This window comes from Triplophysa dalaica, chromosome 7 (assembly GCF_015846415.1).
Source record: "Triplophysa dalaica isolate WHDGS20190420 chromosome 7, ASM1584641v1, whole genome shotgun sequence".
NCBI classification, from domain to species: domain Eukaryota; kingdom Metazoa; phylum Chordata; class Actinopteri; order Cypriniformes; family Nemacheilidae; genus Triplophysa; species Triplophysa dalaica.
Window position 1 is genome coordinate 12,214,936 of NC_079548.1, and position 27,274 is coordinate 12,242,209.

Here is a 27,274-nt window from a genome sequence, read left to right on the forward strand (position 1 = left end):
ATGGTTTACACAGACACCTTAAACAAAATAATGGAGAAATGACTACCTCAAATTCTCAGGCTGAGAACCACAGTTTACCAAATTTCCTATCTCGTAGAATTGTATGTTATATCAGTCAGTTTAAACAGTAGAATCAAAGTAATTAAATTATAACAAAGTGTCTTTAAACGATCAAATCTATTGATACAAAATATATAAACAAAAACAAAGAATCCTGAAAAAAGCCAGTACCAAATGTCACTTTAATTCATTGTGGAACATTTACCCAAAACACATCTCTGTGAAGAATTCACACATGACAATCTCCATCAAAGAGACATTTAAAGGGATTCTGCTCAAAAATGTCAATCACTCAACCACCAACAGTGTAACAAACTCTCAGAGGTTCAGGGCAGACAAGGAGACTAAAACATTATGGTTTACAACAAAAATAAGACACAGACGCCTTTGAAACTGAAATAATTTTGTCAGTGGAGTCATTTCAGCTTTTTTCATATCCATTTCTTATTATTTGTATTATATTGCAACATGCATTTGTTCAAATCACTGTAAGTTATAAATATATACAGATATGTTTGTAGAGATAAATATCATATATATATATCTAGTTTTATGAACACTTTTAATCTAAATAAATAAATATCTTCACTGGCAAAGCTGCATTTTTATTATTACACTATATATTCTTATTACTCTGATAGATTTTACTGTCATCAACATTGACATTTGTGGAATCATACAATTAACATTTGACCTGAAACAGCCACTTAGATCACACAAGACAATTCAGGATACAGTGATGTTTCTGATTGCACTTAGATTCTATGCTAAGTTAACTACAGTATGTATATCATTCTATTCTGCCTAAAGTACAGACGATGGACTGACAAAAGTTAAGACAACGTACATCTCCAACACATCAATCATACAGCAAATGGGCTGTAAAGCTTGGCAAAACCATTTAACAACAAAGGTAACGGGTGGAAATGTATTTATCTGCACTTATTGGTATGGCAATATATTGCCTGAGATGTAAAGGCATTTTTACTGTAGTGCCGACAAGGATCACAGCTGCCATTAGTGCAAACATTTACTACATTCAAACACGCTTAAACACAATCAGTGGTCAAAATGTGCATGAACGGTAATAGTATAGTCACAAACACAGGCTTTGGTGTAAAATATTACTTCAAATAAGGAAATAAAAATACCCGCTGTGTTGCCACAGAATTTGGAGCGATTCTATTTCAAAAACTGATTATCAGCAATCATATTGAAGTCTGAAAAAATAAACAATATGATTATTAAAACACTGCATTCTGGACCAGTGGCAAGGTGTGGTCACAGCTGCCTGAGCAATATCACAGCTGACCTTTCACTGGACACCTGACCGGCCAGAATGAAGCTGAGGTTCAAATGATGATCAGATCATTGAGCTCCAGTGTAAAATTGTATCAATATGATAAAAAGAAAACATGGACAGCAGGCTTCTGCTCATAATCCTAATGAAAAAATGCTATAGCCTACATCTTTCATTTTGATCAAATTCAGGGGGTGTGACATCCACAAACACAAAAAATCTCAAAGCAGAGCCCACTATTCTATAGAATCTATGGTTTGAGAACAGATCTACTCGATCTACTCTTTAACACCGTGCAATTAAAAACTACAATTACTGTAGGCTTCTCTAAATTCATTTCACATCTATCCATCCCACCACCTTCATTCATCGTCCAGTGCTAATATTATGTGACCTCAAGAGAAGCAGGAGACACGCGGTCACACTCAGCACGCGAGCGAAGGCTGTGCCACTGTTCCACTGGATTGCGCCGGGAGCTCAGCAGTCGGCGCCAATGCGTGGTTTCCTGCGGCCCGGTGGAGAACTGACCAATCACAATGCGACCAACAAAATCATTGCTACTCTTCATGTTGTGCCCAAACACTAAGAAGAGGAGACATAAAGAGTCAATGTTGCATGAAATAATAAAGACCAACCTTTGAGTGGCTGGGGCAATCAGTTTTTTGCATAATTATAAGGATACTACCCCTAAAAATAGAAATTATTTTACCATTTACTTACCTTCATGTCATTTCAAACCTGTATGACTTTCTTTCTTTAGCAGAACACAAGATGATAATTTAAAGAACGTTGGTAACCAAACAACATTGGCCCCCATTGACTTCCAATGTCCAGACACAGAGACTTTTCTCAAAATTTTGTCATAGACAGGTTTTAAAGAACATGAGCGTGAATATATGATGAAGAAATATATTCAGGGCTTCATGGGAGTGCTCACTACTCGAACCAGTCTAACAATGTCGTCTTCTAAGTTATGTGTTGCATGTATCCTTCACAGAGAAATAAATCCCATAATGCACTGTATTAACTTGGTGGGAAAAAAGAGATTAAAAGCAATTAAAGCAAACAAATTGATTTCCCTAATGTTTGTGTAAAACTAAATTACAATCACACAAATGTGGCCTCTCATTCTTTACCTTACTATTCATCTTTTCTGTGACTCTGTTGCCTCAATCCAATTTAAGTAATGGAGTCAGGTCTGAGTATGAGGGACTTTTAATTTCATCAGGTTGCTCATAAACAAGATTGAAGATTTTACTTCCAGCCCTTCTTTCCTGTCACTGGCACAGAGTGCTGGGAAATGTAGGAATCACGAGGCATCACGTCACAGTCAATGCAGCCGCAATCCAGATGTGACCATGACTCCACTGATCAAACCAGAGCTGAGGAGATGCGGTCTACAAGCAATGTTAGCTTTTGACCAGAGGTTTATTCCACCACTGCTCTCCAAGGACTATACTTCACCTTGGCATGGCTCAAGTGCTTAGCTGAAGCCTTGAGACTTACACGAGTTAGCTCAATATGTAGCAACCATTTAAACATTCATTAAGAAAGAGTGGACAAATGATATCCTACCTTATTCCCGAGGAAAGCCGCTGTGGTTTATAATGTGTATATAGCACAGATAAAAATGGGAGAGTAAATATATAATGAACCAATAGGGACTCATTGGGACAAATAAATTAAATTTGCTGATACATGTTTTACATAAACATACTGACTTTCACCTTACTTAAAATGTCTCTAATGCAAAATCTTTATAATTTCGATAAGTCTTTTATGAGCTGAACAAACTGTAAAGGGAACAGGCGTGGTGCATTGGACTGGTTGTGATGAAATATCTGATGACATCATCAGTCATGTCACATGAGTACTGGGACAGCTCTTCTGCTCTCAGCGCTCTGGGTTCGTTTACATCTGACAAGATCAATAATGTGATGAGAGGTACAGATGCGAACCCATGGCTTAAAAAATAAAAAGTAAAAAAACTATTATTTTTATCCTTAGTGCCACTAAATTCTCAAAACACTTAAATGTTTGCTCTTGGCACTTCTCTCATGCACCTTTTCAGTATACTTTTATTCTTACGTTTACATTAACATTACCATTCAAGATCAATTTATTATGTGATTAAGATAATGTTGCTTCCTATGATTGTAATTCCTGTGTAAATGTATCGATTTTGCCCATTGAAAAATCTGTGTACATGCATAACATACAATTCCCCATGCAGACTCTATTCACCCACCCAAGCACAAAAGTGAAATAGGTACTGGATGGGTACTGGCACAATTTTTAACCTGTTTCCCCAAGCACAGCTGCCTGATGGGTGTCATGTTAAGCAGAGCCAGGGGATCTGTTTCTGCTTTCTGCTTATGGACAACATATGGACATAATACCATTAATAAACCCCATTACATGCTCTGCCAGAAGAATCCTGATAGTAGCATGTGCAAATAAATAAATGTTATACAACTGATAAAAGCAGAGAGCTTTTAAGAAACAGAGAGAGAGAGACTGGTCAATCAGGACAGAAGGAGACAGAAGCCCCAGCAGGGATGAGATTGCAGGGAGTGTTTGTCTTTGTAGTCTGAAACATCAGAGAGAAGCGATGGGCAGACAGTCCTGGCTGGTATGACTGGGACACACATGTTGACCAGCCTAACTGGGGTAGAGGTTGCACAGAGCTTGTTTATCAAAAATAAATTGCTGGTTCTAGAATGGTGCCTGACGAACACTTACCAACCCAAACCAGCCTAGACCAGTGAGCCTAAATGTTGGCTGTGCTTCATAATAGTTTCATTTGTAGCTCGCTGTACTCCGCTGTCCTAAAAGGCAGGTTATGAGAACAGGTCGTCCTCAGCCCTGTGCTATCACAGCACATGGCTTTAGCTGGTTGACAAAAGGCAATTATTAAATGTCAGTGTGTGCCTGTGCATGAAATCCCAGCGTGAGCAACTGTCCAGGTCAGGTTCTGACTGGCAGCATCGGTAATTGAATAAATTCTATTGGAATTTAAATGAGCCTAAATGAGTTGACCCATGGAAGATCTATAGGTCACAAAGTTTACTCTAATTGAGGGGAAATGCAATTGAACTGGTTTAGACTGGAAGTGTTGTACTCTTGTGTTTTAGCCAGTAACAGTTTACATTGCTACATCTTATACCTTTACATTAAATAACATATTAAACGAAACACTACATAATTTAAAGGCTTCAGAAAAAACAAAAAACTAAATTAAAGTTATCCAAAAATGAAAATTCTGTCATCATTTACTCGCCCTCTTGTCATTTCAAACCTGTATGACTTTAATTCATCCGCAGGACACAAAAGAAGATATTTTGAAGAAAATTGCTAATGCAAAATGCAAGTGAATGGGGGCCAGTTAACCACATTCTTCAAAATATCTTCTTTTGTGTTCTGTGAGGGTGAATAAATGATGACAGAATTTTTATTTTTGGGTGAAATATCACTTTATTAACAACCTTAAGTAAAAAAACTTAAAAAAACATCATGGTGTCATCCGATACTTGCAGATGCAAACATCTTTTTGACTTAAGCATGTTGCTTTAATGACCGTCTATGTTTATTTTTCGTTATTAATATTGAAACTTTCCACTCACCATATTAACCCACTATTTACCCCCCCAAAAAACATTCCCATATATTCCTGTATTTTCTAGTTGTTTTTTAATAAAGAAACTGAAAATAGGTCATGCTTGAATACTAATATCTAATAGTGGCCTTTTGAAAAAGAATGTACCTCATGAATATATTTTTCCTATCTTGCAATTGAGTCGTGAAGTGTAAAAATACAAAATGATACAATATATATAAAAAATAAAAATAAACATCACCTAAGCCATTAATGCGGCTTTGCAACGATGTTTCATGCATTCTGGCTTCTTTATAATGTTAAACGTGTTGTCTTTTCATGCTTAACATGGTCAACTTGTCAAAAAACGAGTTGGGGATATTACGTAGTTGTTCTGTGCTCAATACACTCCCCCAGCGATCGTACAGTTTTTGGAAAGTTTTTTTCGAACATATAAAACTGTTTTGTATCTATTTTTCGTTCCCTTATTGGACAATTCTCCCAGATAAGCATGCCCACGTGACAGCATGGAGAGTAGGAGAAGGAGCATGCACAGAGGTCACTTTCACTTGTGTGCAGGAGAGAGAGAGAAAGCATACGTTCGCGAAGTTCAGGTGTTTGTTTGATCACTGCATGTGGGTGATGATTGTTATATAAATGGTGGATATAACGCTGGATTTGGAGATCGTTTGAAACTGACATGGACCCGTCCCAGCGCTAAATGATGCCGGACAAGAAACTCATGTCTGTGTTTTGTTGCCAATCGGTGCGCAAGTGCTTTAGTTCAGCCTACCCCTCCCCACCACACGTGCCGTATGTTTTCGGAAACAATCGGGAAGCTGTTTGTATCTTTTAGAAATGTGATCAAACTAATTACTCTTCGAAGATACGAAGTATGCAATACTCCTCTATAGGTACTCAAGATTAATATGACATTGGCAGACCATGTGTTTAACATCAATTTCTCTCAGAATGTTAAAAACAAACCTGTAAACACAAGGCTGACTTCACACAGGTCCTCTTGAGCTACACGGAAGCTAAAGGACTCATTATAGCAAGGGTCAATGGTGCCCCTCATGCAGGACGTCTTTTTACTCTTCATTAGCTTTAGGCCTGCCACTAACTGTACCTTCACAAATGGATCTGGAACAAGAAAACCACAAGCGAAACAACTTCAGCATTGTGATGGCCATGCAATGGTAACATTTAATACACAGAGATGATAAAGAGTTAAAAAAAAATAGATTCACCTGAACCCTGGCACATGTCTGTCTGAAGCAGCTGCTTTGCTCGGATGATGTCCACATTTAGCCTGCCAGCACTAGGCAGGTAGTTTATGGAGAGCAGAAGTTCACCAAGCTCAACTTCATTCTGAGAAAACAAACACTGGTAAATGAATGTACTGATGATGTCAGTAAATAAACAGCTTGAGCATGCTCTGTCTGCATAGAAGGTTTCATCGGATGCATGCACTTGCCTTAAGTTACCTGCCGTTCTGTTTTTGGTAACATAAACATTTCTTTTATATTTCATTTTGATCATTGTTCATTTATATTTGTGTTTTTTTGCATATTATTTGAGTAACATACATTTTAAACATTTTGCGGAGGTCTACCGAAGTTAGGTTTGGGAAGAATACAATTGCTTATTTTGTTGCTGCTGAAACTGTCTGTAAGTCAGAAGCAAGGTTATTAAATAAACAACACAAAAACATTTGTGTATATTGAAATCCAATAATAAAGTATTGGCCAAAATGTCATCTTAAAAAACAAACTAAACCTAAATTAAAAATGTTGCCCAAGGAATAAATTGAATAAGTTGAAGTTAAAATAGTAAAATGAACAAATGAAAACAAATAAAATAAAAAATAAATGAATCTTATATAGCAACATAAAATAAAAATAATAATAATAAAATGACAAACTATTTGCTAAATGTAAACTAAAATTAGTATACAAGAAAGTATAATAAAACCAAATACTAAATATTAATAAAAATACAAAAAAAACTGGAAAGAAAGAACACTATGTCATGACTAATGAAAAAGGAAATGCCTGAAAGTATAGGCATGGGCACCGTAAAGGGGTGGAAGGTTAGGACGATTCTAAGGGCCCAGGGGGATTTAGGGCCCAGAAGAGCAGACTCCCTTTTTAATTTCCTATTTGAAGGGGGCCCAGAAATGTTGGTTTCCATAGGAATTTCTGGCGGCACCCCTGAGTATAGGTTTAAGGCTGGACTTGTCAAATAGTCTCTGACATATGTTTTAGTTTAATATTAGTAGAACAGAGAAAAAAATTGACTGTAAATCTTTTCCCAAAGCCATTCTAACCTTAAAGAGGCATAACATCTGCGGTGCTAATATGCAACTATGCATGCAACATCATATAAACTACTATGACTATAGAATGTAGGATTGTAAATGTTTTTAAACCTAAAATGTTTATTTATTTCGATTTTGAATCTCTATACTTTTCAACCCAATTGTAAACAAAAAATATTTAAATTGTAATTTTTTAGTCATTGTGCAAGTGGCACACATACAATTTGACAAAGAGCTGTGATCTTACCTGTGAGCTGGGTACCAGGGCCTTCCACCAATGTCCTCCCTTAACCAGATCAACCTCATTGAGAGGAAGACTGACTTTCCCGATGACACAGTGCCGGGAAAACTTATCAAAGTCGACCACAGAGAGCAGCAGAGTGCGTCTCTGGGCCTCCAGAAAGGGGAGCTCAAACGTAAAGCGTTCTTCAAACACTGGGTTCTGAGTTTTGCGTTTAACACCAGTCTGTCTGGAGTTCTTGTGGTCGGGCAGCAGGCTCATCTTAACGTAGGGGTTCGAGTGGGCCATGTCTTGGCGAGCGCTGTCACACGCTACGGGTGGGGGCAGATCCCGGGCCTCGATGACTCGAACGGTGAGGTGGCCGTTGATAAGATCATACTGTGTGCTGAAGTGCAGCATGCCGAGTTGGTACCGTACCAGTATCTCCTCATCTGTCAAAGAGTCAACGTCATCGTTGCCTGAGTCCAGGGAGTAGAGACGAGGCTCCAGCTTGCGGTAGTAGTCATCTGGGGGTGTCGGGGGTTTACGCAGGGGCTGAACCACTTCCTTCCTGGGCCTCATGGCCCAAAATTCAATAGGCTTTACATCCACGATGGGGGAGCTTGGCCGTCTGGCATTAAAACCTGATGTATGGGAGATAATGTAGATACACAATGTCACCATATAAACATAAGGGTCATATTTAAAGTACACGTATACTCTAAAGGGGGAATCTTTAGAGGTTTGAACTCACCGGCAAGGTGGCCTGCCAGGCTGCAGGTGGAGCGTGAAGTCTCTGAGGTGGATGGCCTGCCGTTTGTGTCAGACTGAGCAGGTGAATGAAGCTCATGGGCCATGATGTGAGAATTAAAGCCTTTCTCTACATTACAATCACTGAGACTGAAAAAGATGATTTTGTTAATTCTCTGTTAGGAGGAAAGTCATATATATGTTTTGAATGACACGCGGATGAATAAATGACAACAGTTTTTTTGGGGGGGGGGTAAAGTATCCCTTTTATAATCTTGCTAATTGTTTTATAATGTCTGTCCCACATTGGTTGATTGTCAACTATCGAGGTAAATACTGTGAGCGGGATTTCTTTTCCCGAGTCCTGATTCCGGCCCATCCCTTGGGGATCATCAAGGACCCTTTGTGTCCATGGCTACAGCTCAGAGGAGATTGTTGTCATAGCAACAGAGGATTCTAAAACAAATGGCCTGAGGAAGTAGAAACAGCGGGTTCTGGACTTATAGGGTGAGGTATCTCAGGACTGTTAAATCATAAAAGGTGCAGGGAAGTACAGTCATATGAAGTTCATGTTGTGTTAATAATTCAAATATAGCAATTTTTGGTAATAGATATAGACCATAGATGTAGATAAAATACATGTGTTTGGCCACCATAGATGTAGATAAAATACATGTGTTTGGCCACCATAGATGTAGATAAAATACATGTGTTTGGCCACCATCTAAACCTGAAAAAGCCGACATCACACACCGTCCTGTGCTTCCAATGATGTCTCCAAAATGGATGTGGTGGTGACAGTTTATTTTTAGAACAAATTATCCCTGTTAATGTATGATTCATTTGTCTATTTAATTATACTACCCCAGCTGTTCTTGAAGACAAATTGCTCCACACTCCAGTTATACTGTGCCTGGCTATAAGTCTAAGGAAAGCCACCTGATGCATAAATAATCATATTTCTATTAGCTTGCAAAACTCACAAAATATAAGAATTGTTTAACCAAAGATATAATCAATTAGCTTTGCGATTTGTTTTGAAATTTGTTCACTACTCACAGCCACGATGGAGTCTGAGCTGGGAAAGGCCCCAAAATCTCCACCTCCTCATCACTTGACTGACAGCAGCTGCACTCCCAGCACCAGTGCCAACACGAGCGGCACGACCAGCGACACAACAGAAAGTCAGACAGTCTGGACAGAAGACCCTAATAACAGGACACAGACTCTACAGTGATCTAAAATAGGTTTATTCAAAGGCATCAGCACAGGAAGCTAAATATCTAAAAACCAAAAAAAAAACCATAATGTCCTATTTAAGTGATAGTTCACCCAGAAATGAAAATTCTGTCATCATTTACTCACACTCTTTTCATTTCAAACCTTTGTGACTTTCTATCTTTAGCAGAACACAAAAGTAGATATTTTGAAGAAAGTTGGTTACCGAACAGCACTGGACCCCATTCACTTCTATTGTTTGGACACAAAACCAATGCAAGTGAATGGGGGCAAGTAAAAAAAAAAAACAGTAACCCTTTATCTCAACAGGTAGTGGTCTAGCTTTTGTTGAAACCAGTAACTTTGTATTGGCACTTAATGTATTATGGCTCCTGTATGACATAGCGCTTATTGCTCCTAATTTTTTGTAAGTCCCTTTGGATAAAAGCGTCTGCTAAATGTCTAAATGTAAATGTTTACAACATTCTTCAAAATATCTTTTGTGTTCTGCAGAAGAAAGAAAGTCATACAGGTTTGAAATGACAAGAGGTGGATGGCAGAATTTTTATTTTTGGGTGAACTTTCACTTTAATAGGACATTATGTTAATAAAAATGTTTAGCACTGCAGGAAAAGTATTTTTGTTCTCTTTGAGCTATTACACCAAAAAAGAAATCCATATGAGTCCATATGAGCTTAATAAATGCATTCTGTTTTTTTCAATAGGACTTTGTGCTAACCATTTAAAAACATATAAATCGATAGACGTTAATCAAAAAACAATTATATTAAATGACTGCATGAAGACAATTGTCTTTCCTGTGTTTATGTATCTACAAAGTTTCAAAAAGACCTTTTGTACAATTGAGACTTGGGTTAGTTTAATTTTTTGTGCATGGATATTTTAAAAGGTTTTGTCAATGTTTAGGAGTAGCTAATACACCCCAATATAAAAGGCCCACAACATGTAGCTATAGATGCTAGTTGAGTTTTAATGAGAATAATACATGCTTGGCTCTTTAGTAGGAGTATCTCAGTATGAATCCAAGTCCTGGTTTAAATCTGAATTGCAAATGCGCAATAAAAAGGGATACAAATTAAAAGCGTGAAAGCTCTCACCCTATTTAAAAGCACTCAGTCACCTCTCAAAGTGACCCTCATTATAAAGAACAGTGCTGAGGTCAGGAGTTTAGATGCAAAACCTTGAAGTAAGAGTTTTCTTCTCATTTTTAGTTTCAACTTCCTTCTCTTTAAGTCATTCTGATTGAATCCATAGAGAGACTTTCGCCCCCTCTAAAGTGACGAAAAGATCACTCCCTCCAAAGAGCCAAGTAGCTCTCTCATCTCATCTGCTGAGGATGAATACATTCCTATGTGTGGTAATATAATAGGCATAACATTTAGCCCAAAAGAGAAGTGGAAAAGGGTACAATAAACCTCTGACTGTGTAGAAACTTACAGTTTTCCTGAAAAGAGGCAAGTGTGCATTGAAAAACATTACATTTTCTGAACTGTCTGTGAGTGCCAGTTCCAATGTATGCTAACTTTCACAATTGTTTGGGGTTTTGGTTGGAGAAAAAGTCATGTAAACCGGGATTTTTGAGTTTATGAACATTTGTACATGCACATACCTCATTGATGGGTTCCAACTATCCTTTATCAAAAGTTGAGTGAGTCAGAAGGTCGAGGTTATGTGCAGGAAAGAGAAGAAAGAGGTATGAGTAGGTCAGTGTGGGGTCACATTACATCAGGCACCTACAGTATGATAAACTTTGTTGAGACGACTTCTACTCAAATTGAATAATTCACATTAAATTATTTTTTCCCTAAAATATACAGCTATTTTGCTAAGAATCCAAACAAGGTGCATGTTAACTGGTCTGTGTTTTAAATTTTCAAGTTCAGGTTTTTAGATGTTCTTAATGCAGCCATACTGTATTCACTGTGTTTTGGAAAATATTTAGAATGGACACAATGTTGAGTTTTCATGTTTTATGAGGACTTTCCATTGACATGATGATTTTTATACTGTACAAACTGTATATTGTATCCCCTAACTACCACCATATACCCAACCATCACAAAAAACGCTCTTCATTTTTACATTTGAAAAAAATGTTAATTTAGTTTGATTCATAAGCAGCTGTCCTCATGGGGACCAAAAAAGTCTACACAAGATAAAAAAAATTACTGGTATTACTATTTTTCTGAGGACATTTGGTAACCACACTGTAAGGTTTGCCAGGAGCACACACGCACACACACTTAAAAGACAATTCATGTTTAACTTTAACTCTTCCTCTTCCTCTCCCACCCCCCGTCCCCGTTCATAACCTCAGCCCAGCTCTTTTGCTCCTCATCAGTGGCCCGATGTTGTCTAAGCAATTAGCTGTGGCTGTAACCATGGTAACAGTGATACGAGCTCAATTTGCTCCCAGCCTGCACCTTGCTGCCTCTGGCAGATGGGGGGTACTCTGCCTAGCCCCCATCAGACCACATGGCTAACCCCAGCAACCTAACTAAGGCGGTAGAGTCCTGAAAACAGCCTTATCACATCACCATGAAACGTAATACAATGTTAGCATACAAAAAACAGTTCCATTGAGCTTAAACATCACACACACACACAGTCCATCTATGGTTTATTATCTCCGTGGGGACAGTCCATAAGCGTACTGTTTATTTTATCCCTACTCCTTACCCTACCCCTAAATTTAAAGATAATAGAAAACGTTTAGCATTTTTAGATTTAAAAAAAACATTGTTCTGTACAATTTAGAAGCTTTTTGCCCATGGAGAACCTCATTTTTGGTCCCCAGGGTGACACGAGTCCCCATGTTTTGGTTTGCATTCAGTTTAGAAGATAATACTGAATTAAAAAAAACACAAGCTGTAAAATATTGCAAAACATACAATTCAATAGCCAAGCTACTGACATGGTATAACAATGCAAACATACCTCTTTGTTGTACTGAATTACCACATCTTTATATTTGTTCAACAAATAAATAACTGAATACACACAAATCATGATGTCGCATTAAACTGCTTTAAGGCCTTGACCAAGTAAAGAGCAAAATAATCAAGATAGGTGAAGATATCAACTGGTTGTTATATTACTTCTGAATAAAAGATGAATACGAAGAGAGACATAAGGGATGATAAACAACATAATCCAGATAGATCCAGATGGCAGTGTCTGTGCAGTGATATAGCAACTGAGACTCACCTGTGTGTATGCCATCCTCCTCTTACTCTCGTCCCACTGTCTCACTTCCCATCCCAACAGATCCGGATTCACTCAAAATCATAAAGAACATGAGAGAGAGAGAGAGAGGGATGTGATCAGTAGATGTGTTATTCGTTCAGGTTACTACTGACTTGCATACTCTATCCATCCTTACGAAATCTACTTCAGAAATGTTGATGAACATCCCTTCCAGATACAAAACTCCAAACAACCTCTCTCTCTCTCTCTCTCTCTCTCTCTCTCCCCCTGTCTCCTCTTCCTCCCCATCATCTTCAATCCCACCCACCCAGACGCTCCTGATCTCCCCCTCTTTCCTTTCTGCCTCTTCGGTCGTGCCTACTCCTCAGAAATGACAAGCAGCTCTCCTCTCCCTGGAGAGAACAGTGCCCTCCTTCCCCCTCCTGCCCCGTGTTGCTTTCAGACAAGTGACTCATCCAGGTTTGCCGAAGCACTGATGGCTATCAGATCTGTTATGTGTCTCTTCAGCTAGTTTTTACAGCCCTTTGCTGGCTGCAACCACTTGTTGTTTACTTCACCACAGACAGGAGGGGATGCGGAGAGACAGGCAGACGGCAGGTGAAAGGGCTAATTGCTGCTACGGCAACATTCAATGAATGTTTACAAGAGCCTGGGTCTGTGCGGCCACCTGCTTCTGCTACTGATGTTCCTTAAAGTATTTAAGTAAGATGCATGTTATATCGACCTGTAGGAGGATTTGAGAGAAGCTGCATATAAACGAATGATGATTTCTGGTGGATCATTGTAACCTGAGTAGGTGGATCACAAGGAACTTTAAGGTAAGTTTCCTTGGAAACCGCAGGGGCACATGACCTGCCGCTGTGTCAGCTGCTATGACACAGGATGGCCTTGCTCACTGGTTACAACTAGTCATGGACTTAAAATATTCTGTGGTACCGCAGCATTTTTAATGCATGTTTCCTTATGATTAGACTCATTTTCATAGAGCTTTTTGCAAATATTGCTTCAAAGCAGCTCTAAAAAAGGACAGTGGCTTACAAATCCCCAAGTGAGCAAGCAAACGGTGACAGTAGAGAGAAACAGAATATTCTAACCGAGAAACCTGGATGCACGGAGGGGATATCTCCTCACATAGAAAGCATGAACCTATTGAGTATGTCATAAAAATAATTGTTAATAAATATGACAGCAACAAACAAACAAACAAACTATAAATCAAAAACCGAATATATTGTTAAAAGAGAGAGTGATCATCTGATTTCAGTCTCTCCCTCTTGAGAACCTTTGGATAGGCATATTAAAACATTGGCTTACAGTGACCTCTGCTGTTATCACTCCAGGCAGACCTGAACCCACATGTGCACTTTGGAGGAGAACGTATGTGAAAACATTTTTATGATTAATATTCAAAATTATTATTATGAGATAAAGCAGGACAGGACAAATCTTGGTCTAGTTATTTTATACACAAAGTCAAAGGTGCCTCAGAAGTTTTGCTTTCCTAACTTCCTCAAAAAATATTTTTCTGTGTTAAACAGAACAACAAAAAAAATAATTTTCTTACTACGTCAGTTGGTTGCTAACATTTTTTCAAATATCTTTGCATTCAACTATAAGAATGTATAGAGATTTGAAAAAACTTGAGTGTGAGGAAACCTTAACAGATTTTTTTTTCTGTGTGAACTATCACTTTAACTAGATAGTCCCTCAGAAACATTCTACTGACTATAACTTTGCAACTACATGTCAACTAAGTGGCTCAACACTATACTCAACCGTAACTCTAAATTTAATAATCTATTAATAATCCAATGATAGTTATTTGAAATGCATCTTTAAATCTGACAGGTAGTTGCAAAGTTACTTATAGTATAATAAGATGACTATCAAAATAAATTGTAAGTGCAGAACTGCATGTGTTATCCGATACATACTCTCCTATCCGATCCAATCCTGATTCCATAATGTCAGTACACCTCTGTGGCCTACCTCTGTAACAAGCCAATCCTGCAAGCAAGTGGTTATATTAAATTATCTTTAGATGGGATGAAACAATGTTCTCATGCTAGGCAAGACACTGTATATAAACAGAGCCCCATCACTCTAAACATAACACACATGTGAGAATGCACACCATATTCTGTCTGGCTGAATAAAATTTGTTCATCGTATCAAAATAATTCCAATATTCAAATTGAAAAAGATTGAAAAAAAGAGGAAAAAAATGTCACAAAAATTGGGTCACAATTTTACAAACATATTTTGGATAAAGGCAAAAAGTATTTTCTTGTTTCTCTTGTTTTGAGACATGCATCTCATTGATGTTCATTTTCAGTTCCCTTTTATGTCCTCACAAGTACAAAGAGACACATATGGTCACACATGGTGTGAGGACAATACTATTATTCTGTACAAGTCAACATGGTGAACAACCAAAAATAAACATCCTTTTATTTTTATTTTTACAAAAGACAAATGTGCAAAAACACCATGTGCAGTCCAAAATATAATATATCAATGCATCATAAAACACATAATTTATATCTACTATCTGCTCTATATATATATATATATATATATATATATATATATATATATGTATATATATATATGTACAGATTGATTCTTATTTACATTTTACATGTACATCAAGTACAAAATATTGTACACCCACATTCACATATAAAATATACATTCATTAACATACATTCAGCATTAGTTACTCTGTATTATCATATTACTTGGACTACAGTCAAGTCTTGTTTTCAGAACATTTCTCGTTTTGTTTCCGTGTTTTAGTTTCTGTTCTGGTTTTAGGCAACAGACACAAAGAACCTCTTAGAAACCAAACAATTCCCTGTGCGGTTTATGACATAAAACAGATCTGTCCGACATGAAAGTCTAGATTATGTGAACAGATTTATACAAGAACAGGTGTGCATTGATCGATCAGAAACAGGGAATAACACACTTCCTTGCCACTAGGTACCTGCAAATGATCGATATAGATCTATGTTGCCCTTTTGACAGTAAACGCAATGCAATCAACCATTAAAACAAAAGCCACGGCAACCTGAGGTAGCATGTCTCCATAGCAACAAGCATCACACTAAGGGATAAGATCATGTGCATGCATGCTGGGGTCCCTGACAGGTAACATGATGTGAAGCCAATGTCATACCAACAGTGCCATGTACTCATTACGGTAATGAGCCGAGGTGGAAAAAAGCACTTATTGTGCCACTCATGCATGAAACATTTAGTATACACTGAAATAGTTACAGTTATGAAACAATACTCTTCAATTATTTATAAATAAGGACAAAGTTGGAACTTAGAGACCATTTCAAAAGATCAGACTGCTGAGTTTTACTTAGCTGGATGAATACGACAAATATTTAATTTAATCAAATTTTTCTGCTAATCTTGTTGTGCAATTTAAGATTTTTGGTCCCTCTTCAGTTTTCCCCTTTAACAGGATGTTCTGACTGGCATAAGTAATGCTGTGGGGGTGTGGAAAAACAATGGTGTTTAATCTGTTTTGACAGTTCACTACCCACAGACACTTCCATGACTACCCCACAACTACATCATGGTCACCCTGAGTCAACACAGGCCTAATGACTCTCAGCTCACAAGCTTCACCTTCAAACTACAGTTTGAACTAAACGTATCATACTCAAGTCTTAACATGTTTGTAAACATGAGACTTAATTATAGATATATTAAACAAATTTAATGTCTTGTAAATACAGATCTTCTGAATTTGACCAAAATTGTATTAAAAGTATTGTTGTACCTATTTTATGTTGTGCTATAATCTAGTGCTTTGGATTGTATTACTTGTATGACATTCCAATATTTGTTTGATGCTACCTTTAAGGTAAAAATCTCATTAAACTGAATTTAAAATTGTACAGTTTGAAAAATCGGATCCATATGGAAATCAAAAAGACAACGATGAATGCTTGAAGGGATAGTTCAACCAAAAATAAACATTCTGTCATCATTTATCTACCTTTATGTCATTCAAAATCTGTATGATTTTATTTCTCCTGTGGAACACAAATAAAGATATTTTGAGAAATGCCTTTGTTTTGTGTCTATACAATGGAAATCAATGGAGCCCCAAATTGTTTGGTCACCACATTATTCAAAACACCTTTTGTGTTCTGCAAAAAAAGTCTTACAAGTTTGGAATGACATTAGGGTGAATTATGATGAGTTCATTTTCATTTTTGAGTAAACTATGCCTTTAGAGACAGCTATTATTATTTTGAAATCATATTTAATTTTAGGCTACATAAACATTATGTAGCAATCCGGAGATGTGTGTTTGGCAGTGGCAGTTCTAGTTGACCTTTACTCTGCATCTATATATTTGCAGTGGACGCCTCTGCCCAGGCTCGTCCTTTGTGGCCGTCCGAGGCGAATTAGGCGAGGGAGGTGATTCCAAGAGTAGACCAGTCTGGCGGAGACCATGTCAAGTGTGACTTCACTGAATTCTGCCCACATGTTGCACGGTACCGTCTCCTTCACGAGTTTAGGCAGAGCAATCGACTCTGGCAGAAGCCCATTATCACCTCCGAGGAGTAAATGGGAGAGGGCTCGAGACTGTAGGCTCTCCTTTAGACTGCGAATGAGATCATCTAGTCTATCCACAAGGTTGCACCCTTCCCATGCCTCTGGTGGTGTACTGTATAGCAGACGAAGCCAAGCAGTCTTTAAAGCATAGGAAGAAAGCACACTGCCCCAGTCGGCTCCAGATTGTTGGTCCAACGTCTCCCCACCCAGGTTCCTCACTTCTTTCAATAGTTGAAGGCACTTCAGATGACAAGAGCTAGAGGGCAGCCTGCATTTGAGCGATGAAAGAAGTCTTTGCTCTTGCTTAGGAAAATACACCGTCCAGAGGTCCTCCCCTCCCTGAGCATATTGGGATGCAACCAAGAAGGCTCCATCACCTAGAGGAAAAGCTGGGATAAGTCGAATGCCCATGGAGATGTGGCAGCAGACGTAATCGGAGCGGGGCGTCATTCGGAGCAACACCTGCTGCTCCTCGCTGAGAGACAAGCTGAGGGAGCAGCGCTGTTCAAAGGGGTAACGTACAGCGGCGAGGCAGCGCTGCGTGGCTGTATAGAACCATCGCTGGACCGAATCTGGACTCATCCTATATGCACTTTGAGCATTGTGCACATGCATGAATGTTTCCGTGAAGGCTTTGTGACGTCTCGTCCATTCCGCCTTGCGAGGGGTGTTAAGCGTACACAGTGGTGGCCCTCCACATTTGTCTGCGCAAATGCCAGCCTCCAGCTTCAACCCACGCGGGGTCCGCAGAGGCACCAGGATGTCAAAGCAGTCCGGCGAGCCCACCTTGTGCTCCTCGTACGAGCTGCCAACCTGCACAAAGTCACCTCGGAAGCCCAGAGAAGACTCGGGTGGGACGTCGGTGCGTCCCACCCTCACAAGTTCACTCACCAGCTTGGCAACGTGAGCTTTGCTGTGGCCCAGTACATGTGGAGAAAGTCGCACATGCCTCTCATAGTGATCATCCAGCAGATCTCTCCTAGACACTCCTGATTTTGTATGTACCTCTGGAAATTTGTAGAAGCCCCTCTTGGAAGATCCAGGCTGAGTTGAGCAGTACCTAATGAAGAAATAACATAAGATGAAAGCTAAGATGTACTTTAACAGCGAGACGGCTCCAGGTCCCTGGTCAGAACAGTCGTTCCCTTGGTCCTCGGCAGCTTTGAAGACGAATTGGTGCAGAACTAGCAGAACAGTGAGGAAACAAGTGACCAGCGGCCAAAATAACCTGAGGTTGAGTGTGTAAACGGTCATCCTCCTCAACCTCTTCGATCCCATACGCTCCAGCTCTATTCGAAAAGTTGCTGCTAGCCCATGCTGAACCACTCTTCCAGCTGTTGAAAACAAGGCCAAGCTGATGTTTTCTCTCCCCACTCACACAAAAAACAAAACCTTGCTTGCCCTCTTCGTCGTGTAAGTTTACCCTGTAAAGTTTCTGTGCAGATGCGGCGTGTGCCGAGAGCGAGAACAATCCTCTGATACGGGATGTTTGAAAATCCCCCCTTTTGTCGTGGGCGAGCGCTGTGTGAAACAGAAGAGCGGGCTCTCTGTGAGTGAGCTCAGAGGAAATGCCAAACTCTTGAGAAAGGAATTTCTGTTTTTAAAAAAAGAGGCGTTCAGAAAGCTGACTGTCTATACTCCTCCCTCTTGCCTCTCCTCTTAAAGAAACACAGAGCTGAAAATGAGACATGCCAACTGACAGAATAAGCCCTCATCTTTTAATCAAAGTTTTCACTTGATTTTTTGGAGGTTCTTGAATATTATGAATTAGTTGAATTAACAAATTCAGAACCGCAAGTTGGGTTACTTTAAAAGATAACATTGAAACTAAACTGCAAAAACATCTTTCACAGTATAAACCTCTGACAACACAGAAACTGAGAAGCCAACATTGTGTAGAAATGTTTCAGATGTCTCAAAAGTAAATAGAAAAAGTTTGCAGGACCATACATTTGAGAGAACATTACTTCATTGATGTCATTACACAACTCCCTTTGAAAATTGCTAGAAATTAATTACAAAAGATGTTAGCAGTAGGGCGTGTCCCCCTGAAAAACACACAGAAGGCCATTGATGTTGACATCACAAACACACAAAGACTTCTGTTTTCTATATCAGTGAGAACTTCCAAAAAGACTTCCATTGTTTACATGGCAAGGACCACCTAAATGTTCTTGGTCATTTCAAAAATGTGGTTCTTACAAAGTACAGACAAACCTGTACACACACACAAAGCATTTTACGTCACTGTGGTTGTCACAATAAGATCTCTGTACCTTACCCTAACCACACTGTGAGCATTCCCCCGGTCACCTCTGACCTCTTCTTGACTAGAACCGTCTGTCCTGTATCTCACTTCTAACTACAAGGGTGTATTAAATCTCAATATAAGTCTTGTACTATTGTATTGTTGACAAATTGCTTATTCAAAGCTTAGTCAAACAAGCTGAGGCTCCCAACTGCTCTTTACTCTCAAATGTATTAAGATCTGCAAAGCGTGTGGGATTTGAATTTAAACAAAATAGCCAGTCAGCCATCTCTCAATTCATATCTAACACTCATCCGAACAGAGATGTGGACACATACACACAGAACCACACCTACTCCACCACTGCCCTCAGATCCGTCTAAACAAAACCTGTCCGTGACCTCAAAACAGAGTGCGCTTACTGAAAACACCTACAGATGTCCACAGCAGAGCGTCACCTGGTCACACAAACCCATATGAGCCCTACAGAGGATAAACATAGAGACAGCCGAATGAATCATGTTTAGATAAAAATATGACCGGTCTATTGGGACTTAGCTCACCAAGCAGCTGCCTGAGGAAGGAAGTGATGTTTATTCTAACGGCAAAATGGAGAACTTGAAAAGAGCGCTGCCAGGAGGCACATTACTGTTGTGTTCCTCTCATGAACGCTCTTATCAGACTCCTTGTGCTATTTTGATTTCTGCAGCCCACCCTAAAAATACCAGTCTATCTCAAGAGGACAAACACACAAGATAAATGCTTTAATTATTTGCATTTACCCATGAGTTGAATGGAGCCCTCTTTCTAAATAAAAACACATCTTGTGGTTAACACATGTCCTGAGGGAAGTTTTCAAAACCAAAGTCACAATTACATGATTCATAACTCTGATCGTGATGAATTTGGTCATTTCTGTTTATTATGCTATTATATGGAAAACGTATGAATTGAACCTAGGGTTTAATAAGATACAAATTTTAAAACTGTGTTTCTATTTATTTAATGGGCAGGCTTCTCTATTCTGCAAAAGCCTGCACGCTCGCATCATTTAAACATTAACGGTCATTCTGTGTGACCTCACTGCCCGATATATTACTTTAGCGGTTTACTAATATTCTTTCTTTACTTTATACCTTACAGATGTGAGACTACACATATTTGAATGATTTTCGATCGATTTGGCACCTTTCCACGAAAGGACCCTGATGTTTGTGAGTGTGACTAAAGAAGCTTTTGATGGTTGTCTCTTAAAAATGGACATCCCACTTAACTTGTGGTAAGAAAATAATATAATGTTAAACTTAAAAAATATGTTTATTAATCTCTGTAGATAAATAACTGCTTTGAATCCTCTACATTGTATTGAAGTATTTGTTTATTTATATAATTTACTTTAGTCTCTAAATAAAATATCTGATGCTAATGTACATTGCTGTGTTAAGACTAAATAATCGTTATACTTTGTATAATACACTAAGTAGAAAAGTATTCAAATTATGCATAAAATTGAATATTTAATGCGCAGATTAAATCACAAATTAATTTAATCCTCCATGTGAGGGACCATGTGTTTAAATAAAACAGTAGGTGTCAATGAGCTCTTTGTGCGAATCTCTTGCTCGAGTTTAATTTTGTCAACAGTTCGCATCTATTTGCATCTTTGCATTGACTTTGTATGTAATTTAGTCACGCAAAACGCTTAATTCGCATTTGGTGTGGACAAAGCATAATAAAGAGGAAACACGGTTGTTCATGTTCGGTGTGAACACAGCATAAGGACCTTTGTGTATATCTTATGCATGTATATCTATGCAAAGGAGCTTTATCACCAAGTGGCCCCCAGGAACAGCGTGCTGAGAAACACAAGAAACACTGTTCACAATGAGTAAGTCATGCAGTGTTTCCAGATGACAGCTTCCTCTGAAACAGACTTATGAAAAACAACCCTGTTGGCAGCTTCTGCATTGCATTAAGCAAATTCTCTGACTGTGGTACAAGGCAAATAGTGTGTATCAAAGACAAGTTTTACAAAGTCTTGAGATTCATACTTTTAGCTCTATGAGAAAATGGGAATGGGCAGAATTTTATATTTGGTCAAACAAAACATATTTAACAATATGTACTGTGTTATTATATTATAGGCTTAGCAATAAAGTTGGCTAACAACAAGGCTACAAAAGCTGGGACAAATTTGGTAAAGTCCACTGAACATGTTTATTGTGGATGTATTGGCCAGTAGCAACCTTGTGCTGTAAACCTCAGAAGCTTTGAGAAGTCCTTTAAGGGTTGCATGTGGTCATAACCAACGGCAGACTGAAGGCTGATGAGTGCATGTAGTTACACAGGGATTGCATCAGCTTCTCTCTCTCCAGTTTGAGTATACAGTAGGTCTATCCCTTAACATAAACTGCCAAACTAAACAAGCCTCTCATGAGCATACATTTAGTCAGTATCAAGAAGGAAATGGCCCAGAATATGTATTGTGGAATACTTATAGACTAGTCTGAACTCCTAAACCATAACACACAACTCCAAACATGGACTGAATTTACAACCTAGATCATTCGGCTTTACAGAAACTTCTCAGGAAAAATCCTGGCAGAGGCTCTCATGCTCTCTCTGGAGACAGGGGCTCCAGACCGCTCTGGGCCAGCACATAGATTAGATCATGGGAACCACAGGAGGGAGGAGACTTCTAGGGCCTTCAAGACAGCTGTCCTCGACATCTCTACTTCACAGATTACGTTATATGTTTTCATAACAACCCATGTGATAATTCACACTAAAACTGCATGCAAATGTTTTTGGCATTATGGGCAAAATATTTCATTGTTGTATTTAAAATATACAGCGTTTCTGTTTGGGAGGGCCTCAAAATGTTTAAATTAAAGCAGTATATAAAATAAATGTATTGCATTTAATATTCTGGTTGATCAAGTGTGGCTTGACCTTGCAGAACTAACAATGCAACAAGAATCGGGATTAGCTTTTCTGCAAACTTGAAAAGACTGCCCTCTTGTGTCCCAAAACTGCAATTTAATGTCTTATTTAATGTCTCAAGATTCAAGTCTGCAAAAACGCAAACAAATATTACACATTACCTCTATTAAATATACTTCTTTTACAACATGCTGAGTAGGATAAATATTATTGACCATGTATAAAAAGCTAAAAGTAGCATCACTATTTAAAAGCTACAACATGCTGGGTAGGATAAATATTATTGACGATGTATAAAAGGCTAAAAGTGACATCACCTAATAAAAGCTATCAGGGAAACCCTTTTAAATAATACACAAAAACTATTTAGAGTTAGACACGTTTGAGACATAAATTGCAGCTTTGGAGCCAGTCTGTATGATTGCTTTCATCACCCTGGCACCTGCAATGAAGATGTTTGCAAATAAGAGAACAAACATGTTGTGGCATATTGTGACAAACACCAATTGTTAAACTACATTACTGTCTTTTTACATTAATTATTTTAGTTCATGCAACATAATCTGTCCCAAAAAAGTGCTATATGCAAAGAATTTCTCCAATCCTATGTCATGATGTTCCAATTCTTCATCTCGGAACTCCTTAATCATCTGATAAAAAAAGACTTTATCTTTATCTACATATATGAAGGTGAATGAAGGACCCACTTCAGACCCACCTGTAGCAATCGTGTGTATTTCGCAGGATCTCTCTTCATTAGAGTTTGATCTGACTGTTGTAGTGCTCTGAGATGCTGTTTTACAGCTACAGTGCAAGCCATTGCCCCCTCCTTCCCAAGAAGTGCAGATCCAACCCCTGTCCAACAAAACACCCACGTTATACATGAACACTGAACCAGATAGTACTGATAACATTTTTAAAGATGGTGTATTTAATTCCAAATTAAATAAAGACGCAAAGCTTCTAATGAATACAGAGATCATACTACATATTGGATTCCCGGGGTTTGATCAATATATTTTTATTACACCTAGTGCTGAAACTATAATTTATAAACTATACATTTATATTCAATATTTACATTTTCATTATCTTTTGGAATATATTATCTATTATTTTACATTTACATGTACATTCTAGATATCTGTACACATCATAATGACTTTGCATATGTTGCCTTTCATATATTTTGTTTCTTATGTTGTGTTTTTACAACATATTATTGGTCAAGAAGAATGACATAATTATGATCATTTTTGATAGAATTCCCCAAAATTCTTTATTTTCTACTTATTTTGAATGGAAATAGTGTTACATTTAGACTTACCAAGAGCAAATCCCGCTATATTCCACAAAGGAAGCAGTAGGGTTGGACCTACTCTGTTCTCAGCCAGGATCTCATTAAACTTGTCCAGGTGATTTTTCTACTGATCCCACATATCCTGTAAATGTCATTTCAAAACATGTTAAACATATGTGCTCACAAGTTACTAAGTGGATATTTCTGGTGAATGCCTTGGTTGTGATGAGTTACAGAAATTTGTTTTATATTTGAACGTCAATATTTAAAATATTATAGCAGAACTTGACTATTGTTTCTTTCTAAGCAAACAAAGCAACATAGCAGTTCAGGTGTCATCATATGGACTTGAATGGTTGTGCGTGTTTGTGTGCGGCTGAAAATGACCTTCTGACCAGCATATGGGTGGCACCATATTCTCCTGCATGGTCCACTCCCATCATTCGGTGAAGCATGGCTTTTTCTTCCTTATTATCAGCTAGAGCAGTGGTCCTCAAACTGGGTGCCCGAAGATGGATCTGGGGGGGGGGGCACAGATTTTGTGGCATTTTATGAAATATAGGAAATTCAACGCAGATTTTATGCAATCAAACAAAAAAATAAGACCACCAACCAAACGAATTGATGTTTCAGCATTATATAACTGAATTTGTTTTTGATTTAATTAAAATTCAATGTTTAAGATTATAAGTCTTAATTTGGGGGCCCGCAAAGCAATGCATTGTAAACAAAGGGGGCCAAATAAGTTTGAGAACCACTGAGCTAGAGGCAATACTCCATATCCTCTCACAAGCATGCCAACATTTTTTATTATATGGCGAGATTTTTCACCACTTCCGGCCGTAGTTGTATCCCTTCTAGAAACAACAGATAGGCGGAGTCCCAAATGTCTTTAACCATGTGCGTTCGGCGCTTGAATATTACATCACTAGCCGGCGTAACATAACGCTCAGGTAAAAGTTTTGCCTTTAAAGACGTCGATCTTTCAAAACACATTTCTCTTCAAAATATGGGTTTCCAGAGCTACTGAATACAAGCAATCTTTCTTTCATGGTTTAGTTTGCACTATTTGTGTTAGTTATTTTGTTTTTAAATATTGATATTACTCACCTAAATATTTATTTGGTGACGTATGATCATCTATTGTTGTTCTAATGCGTAACAAACAAACGATGCTGGATCTCAACAAAGTGATGTTGTTTAATAGTAGAAGGTTAGTTTCTATGCTGTTTCATATAAAATAATGTTGTACGATGTACTTAACTAAGTGCTGAGCTCGATTCATTCTCCTTTTATTGATTGCTGTCCATAATGTTTACAAATTAGTAGCCGATTTCTGTTTTCCAAAAAACATTGTAGCCTATTGTCAAGGGCCACACAAATGCACGATAAAACCCATTTAACAATAATATGCATAGAAGCATTTACTTAAGAAAAGCTAATCCTTTATCGTTAATTTTTTTCTTTTAGACAAAATTGGCACATTGAGCAAAAACCAATTGAATATCTGTGTAGATATGCGAGTTTTAGGATTTTAAAATCTGTCAGGACTATAAAAACAAAGGTGATGTGCAAAGACTTAATAAAGAATAAAACCTCAATATTCTGAAATAACAGTATGTGTCAATGATGGTTACAAATAAGCAATGGCACAATGTATATTTTAATTGAATATGTGGCGCACCTTTATCTGGAACACGATTGGTTCTTGTTGGTACAGGCGAGGCTGTCATGTGGTCACAATTGTGTGGGCGCCTGTGGTAGAGATGACGCAATTCCTCCGGCGGATCTGAACGCTGTCAACGCTGAGATCAGAGAATAGAATGAAGCCCTGCTGCCCATGAACCGCTGAAAAACTGAGGCACAGATCAAAGACGGTAAATAATGTCAGGAACAGAGAATGCAAATGTACACAGATTTACTTTTTTATGAATTCTTTATAGATCTTAAGAGAATGTTATATAAAACTAAGAATTTTTATGTAGATTAGATAGAAAATTGTGTGTAGGCTATAAGGCCTGTATATAAATGCCTCATTCAATCCTTCGAAGGAAATCTTACTTATGGGGGTGACTCTGATTTTGGAGTGTTACAAGAATTATTGAATGCAACCTGGAGTTGGAGCTTCACACTTTACAGTCATTATATATGCCATATTTTGCTTGGCTTCGATCATTTCTTTGCATTTAGCAGAAGCAAAACTAATAAACAACCTTTAAATTTTTCAGTAACCTACTGTAACGATGATCACTGAGCATTTTCGCTATATTTTATACACTGTGCATGACTTCATAGTACAGTAATTAAATACAGATATCTTAGACCAGATTTGAGTCACCTTTCCTCATCTGTCCACACAGTGGCAGTCTCACCCTGCACAACAGCTGCTGTGAAGTTTTGACTATTCTTTTATTTTTAAAGTTGCATGTTAAAGGGGTCATAGGACATCTATATCTATATTATCGCTTGTCATAGATGTAATGCAATGTGTATACACGATTTAAGGTGCTGCATTTTAGCTTTCCTGTGGCTCAGTGGTTAGAGTATGGCACTAGCAATGCCAAGGTCATGGCGTTCGATCCCAGGGGAATGCACATAGTCAGAAACAAATGTATAATACAATGCGATGTAAGTCGCTTTGGACAAAAACGTAAATGCATTATCCACATACTGACATGTTTGTATCTCCTCTTTGCCCCTCCTCTCTGAAAAGCGTGTATTTTTTTTCAAAGCTCATCGCTCTGAAAAGCGAGGTGTGCTATGATAAGCCAGTTAACCAGTGCGTAGTGATTGGACGAATTCTGCATGCGTGTGACGGAAATGTAACTCCTCTAACCATATTGGAAACATCTGGTTCCAAAGCAATTGTACTCAGGGCAGGCCCCTCTTATTTGCGAATACATTTGGGCGGGGTTAGTCAAATCATTCCATGAACTGACATAGATTTTTGGGGGTGTGGTTAAACAAGGCGTTTCCGGCAGGTCTGGGTGAGCATTCTCTTTTAGATAGAATGCATCTTTTGCTCCGACACTTTAATTTTTGCAATTTTACGTAATTTATCTAATACGTGCATGGGCAACTTCAAGGACGCATTAATTAAAATTAAAATTTTATCCCGAGCTTTTGTTATATAAGAGGAAATCGTATTCACACGAACATCATGTAAGTGTCAGAACTGAAAACGCCCTAGTTACTGAGATTACATCTATTATTGACACCAGTCCCAGCGAATGCCAGGTTCTGGAATCTATAGGTTGAACACCACCTCCACAGAATAATAACAACGACTACTTCTCTTGTCCCGCCCACTGGTTCGCACATGACAGAACCAGTGGTGCGGAACCAGATAAAGCGAGCAAGCAATAAACAAACATGCCGTTAAATATAGCTAAATATTGTGCCATCCCTGGTTGTGGAAGAAAACAATCGCTGCATAACCTCCCTTCGGATTCCAATATTAGGAATAAGGGTTAAAGTTTCTTTTTAAAGACGTTCCTCCTCATGTGGG

General features: G+C 38.3%; 2 protein-coding genes and 1 pseudogene across 3 annotated transcripts; all 3 read right to left on the reverse strand.

Annotated features, from left to right (window-relative positions):
* Nucleotides 1-225: 225 nt before the first annotated feature.
* On the reverse strand, nt 226-20,351 carry syt17 (synaptotagmin XVII). 2 transcript variants are annotated; one of them, XM_056752626.1, is made up of 10 exons: nt 20,087-20,351; nt 19,946-20,006; nt 12,692-12,762; nt 11,094-11,111; nt 9,305-9,453; nt 8,250-8,395; nt 7,523-8,139; nt 6,206-6,326; nt 5,943-6,098; nt 226-1,942 (listed from the first exon to the last, which is right to left on the reverse strand). In XM_056752626.1, coding segments are annotated over exons 2-10 (1,476 nt in total). In that variant the 5' UTR covers nt 19,947-20,006; nt 20,087-20,351; the 3' UTR covers nt 226-1,745. The 2 variants fall into 2 exon arrangements, with proteins under 2 accessions (XP_056608604.1, XP_056608605.1); XM_056752627.1 differs by lacking the exons at nt 19,946-20,006; nt 20,087-20,351 and having other exon boundaries at nt 11,094-11,116; nt 12,692-13,019.
* LOC130426085 (inositol 1,4,5-trisphosphate receptor-interacting protein-like 2) lies at nt 15,313-18,867 on the reverse strand. The gene has a single exon (XM_056752629.1). It carries the CDS (start codon nt 18,551-18,553, stop codon nt 17,054-17,056), a length of 1,500 nt encoding a protein of 499 aa, XP_056608607.1. The 5' UTR covers nt 18,554-18,867; the 3' UTR covers nt 15,313-17,053.
* Nucleotides 20,352-23,005: 2,654 nt separating the features above from the next.
* LOC130425832 (5-demethoxyubiquinone hydroxylase, mitochondrial-like) lies at nt 23,006-24,233 on the reverse strand (annotated as a pseudogene).
* Nucleotides 24,234-27,274: the final 3,041 nt, after the last annotated feature.

Excerpts from the sequence above, each read along its gene's own strand:
- LOC130426085 (XM_056752629.1), bottom strand. The coding sequence starts at position 18,553 with ATGGGATCGAAGAGGTTGAGGAGGATGACCGTTTACACACTCAACCTC.
- syt17 (XM_056752626.1), bottom strand. Across the intron at positions 8,396-9,304 it reads GCTCAGACTCCATCGTGGCT|TCTCAGTGATTGTAATGTAG; the intron begins GTGAGTAGTGAA and ends CATCTTTTTCAG. Across the intron at positions 6,099-6,205 it reads AGACATGTGCCAGGGTTCAG|ATCCATTTGTGAAGGTACAG; the intron begins GTGAATCTATTT and ends TTCTTGTTCCAG.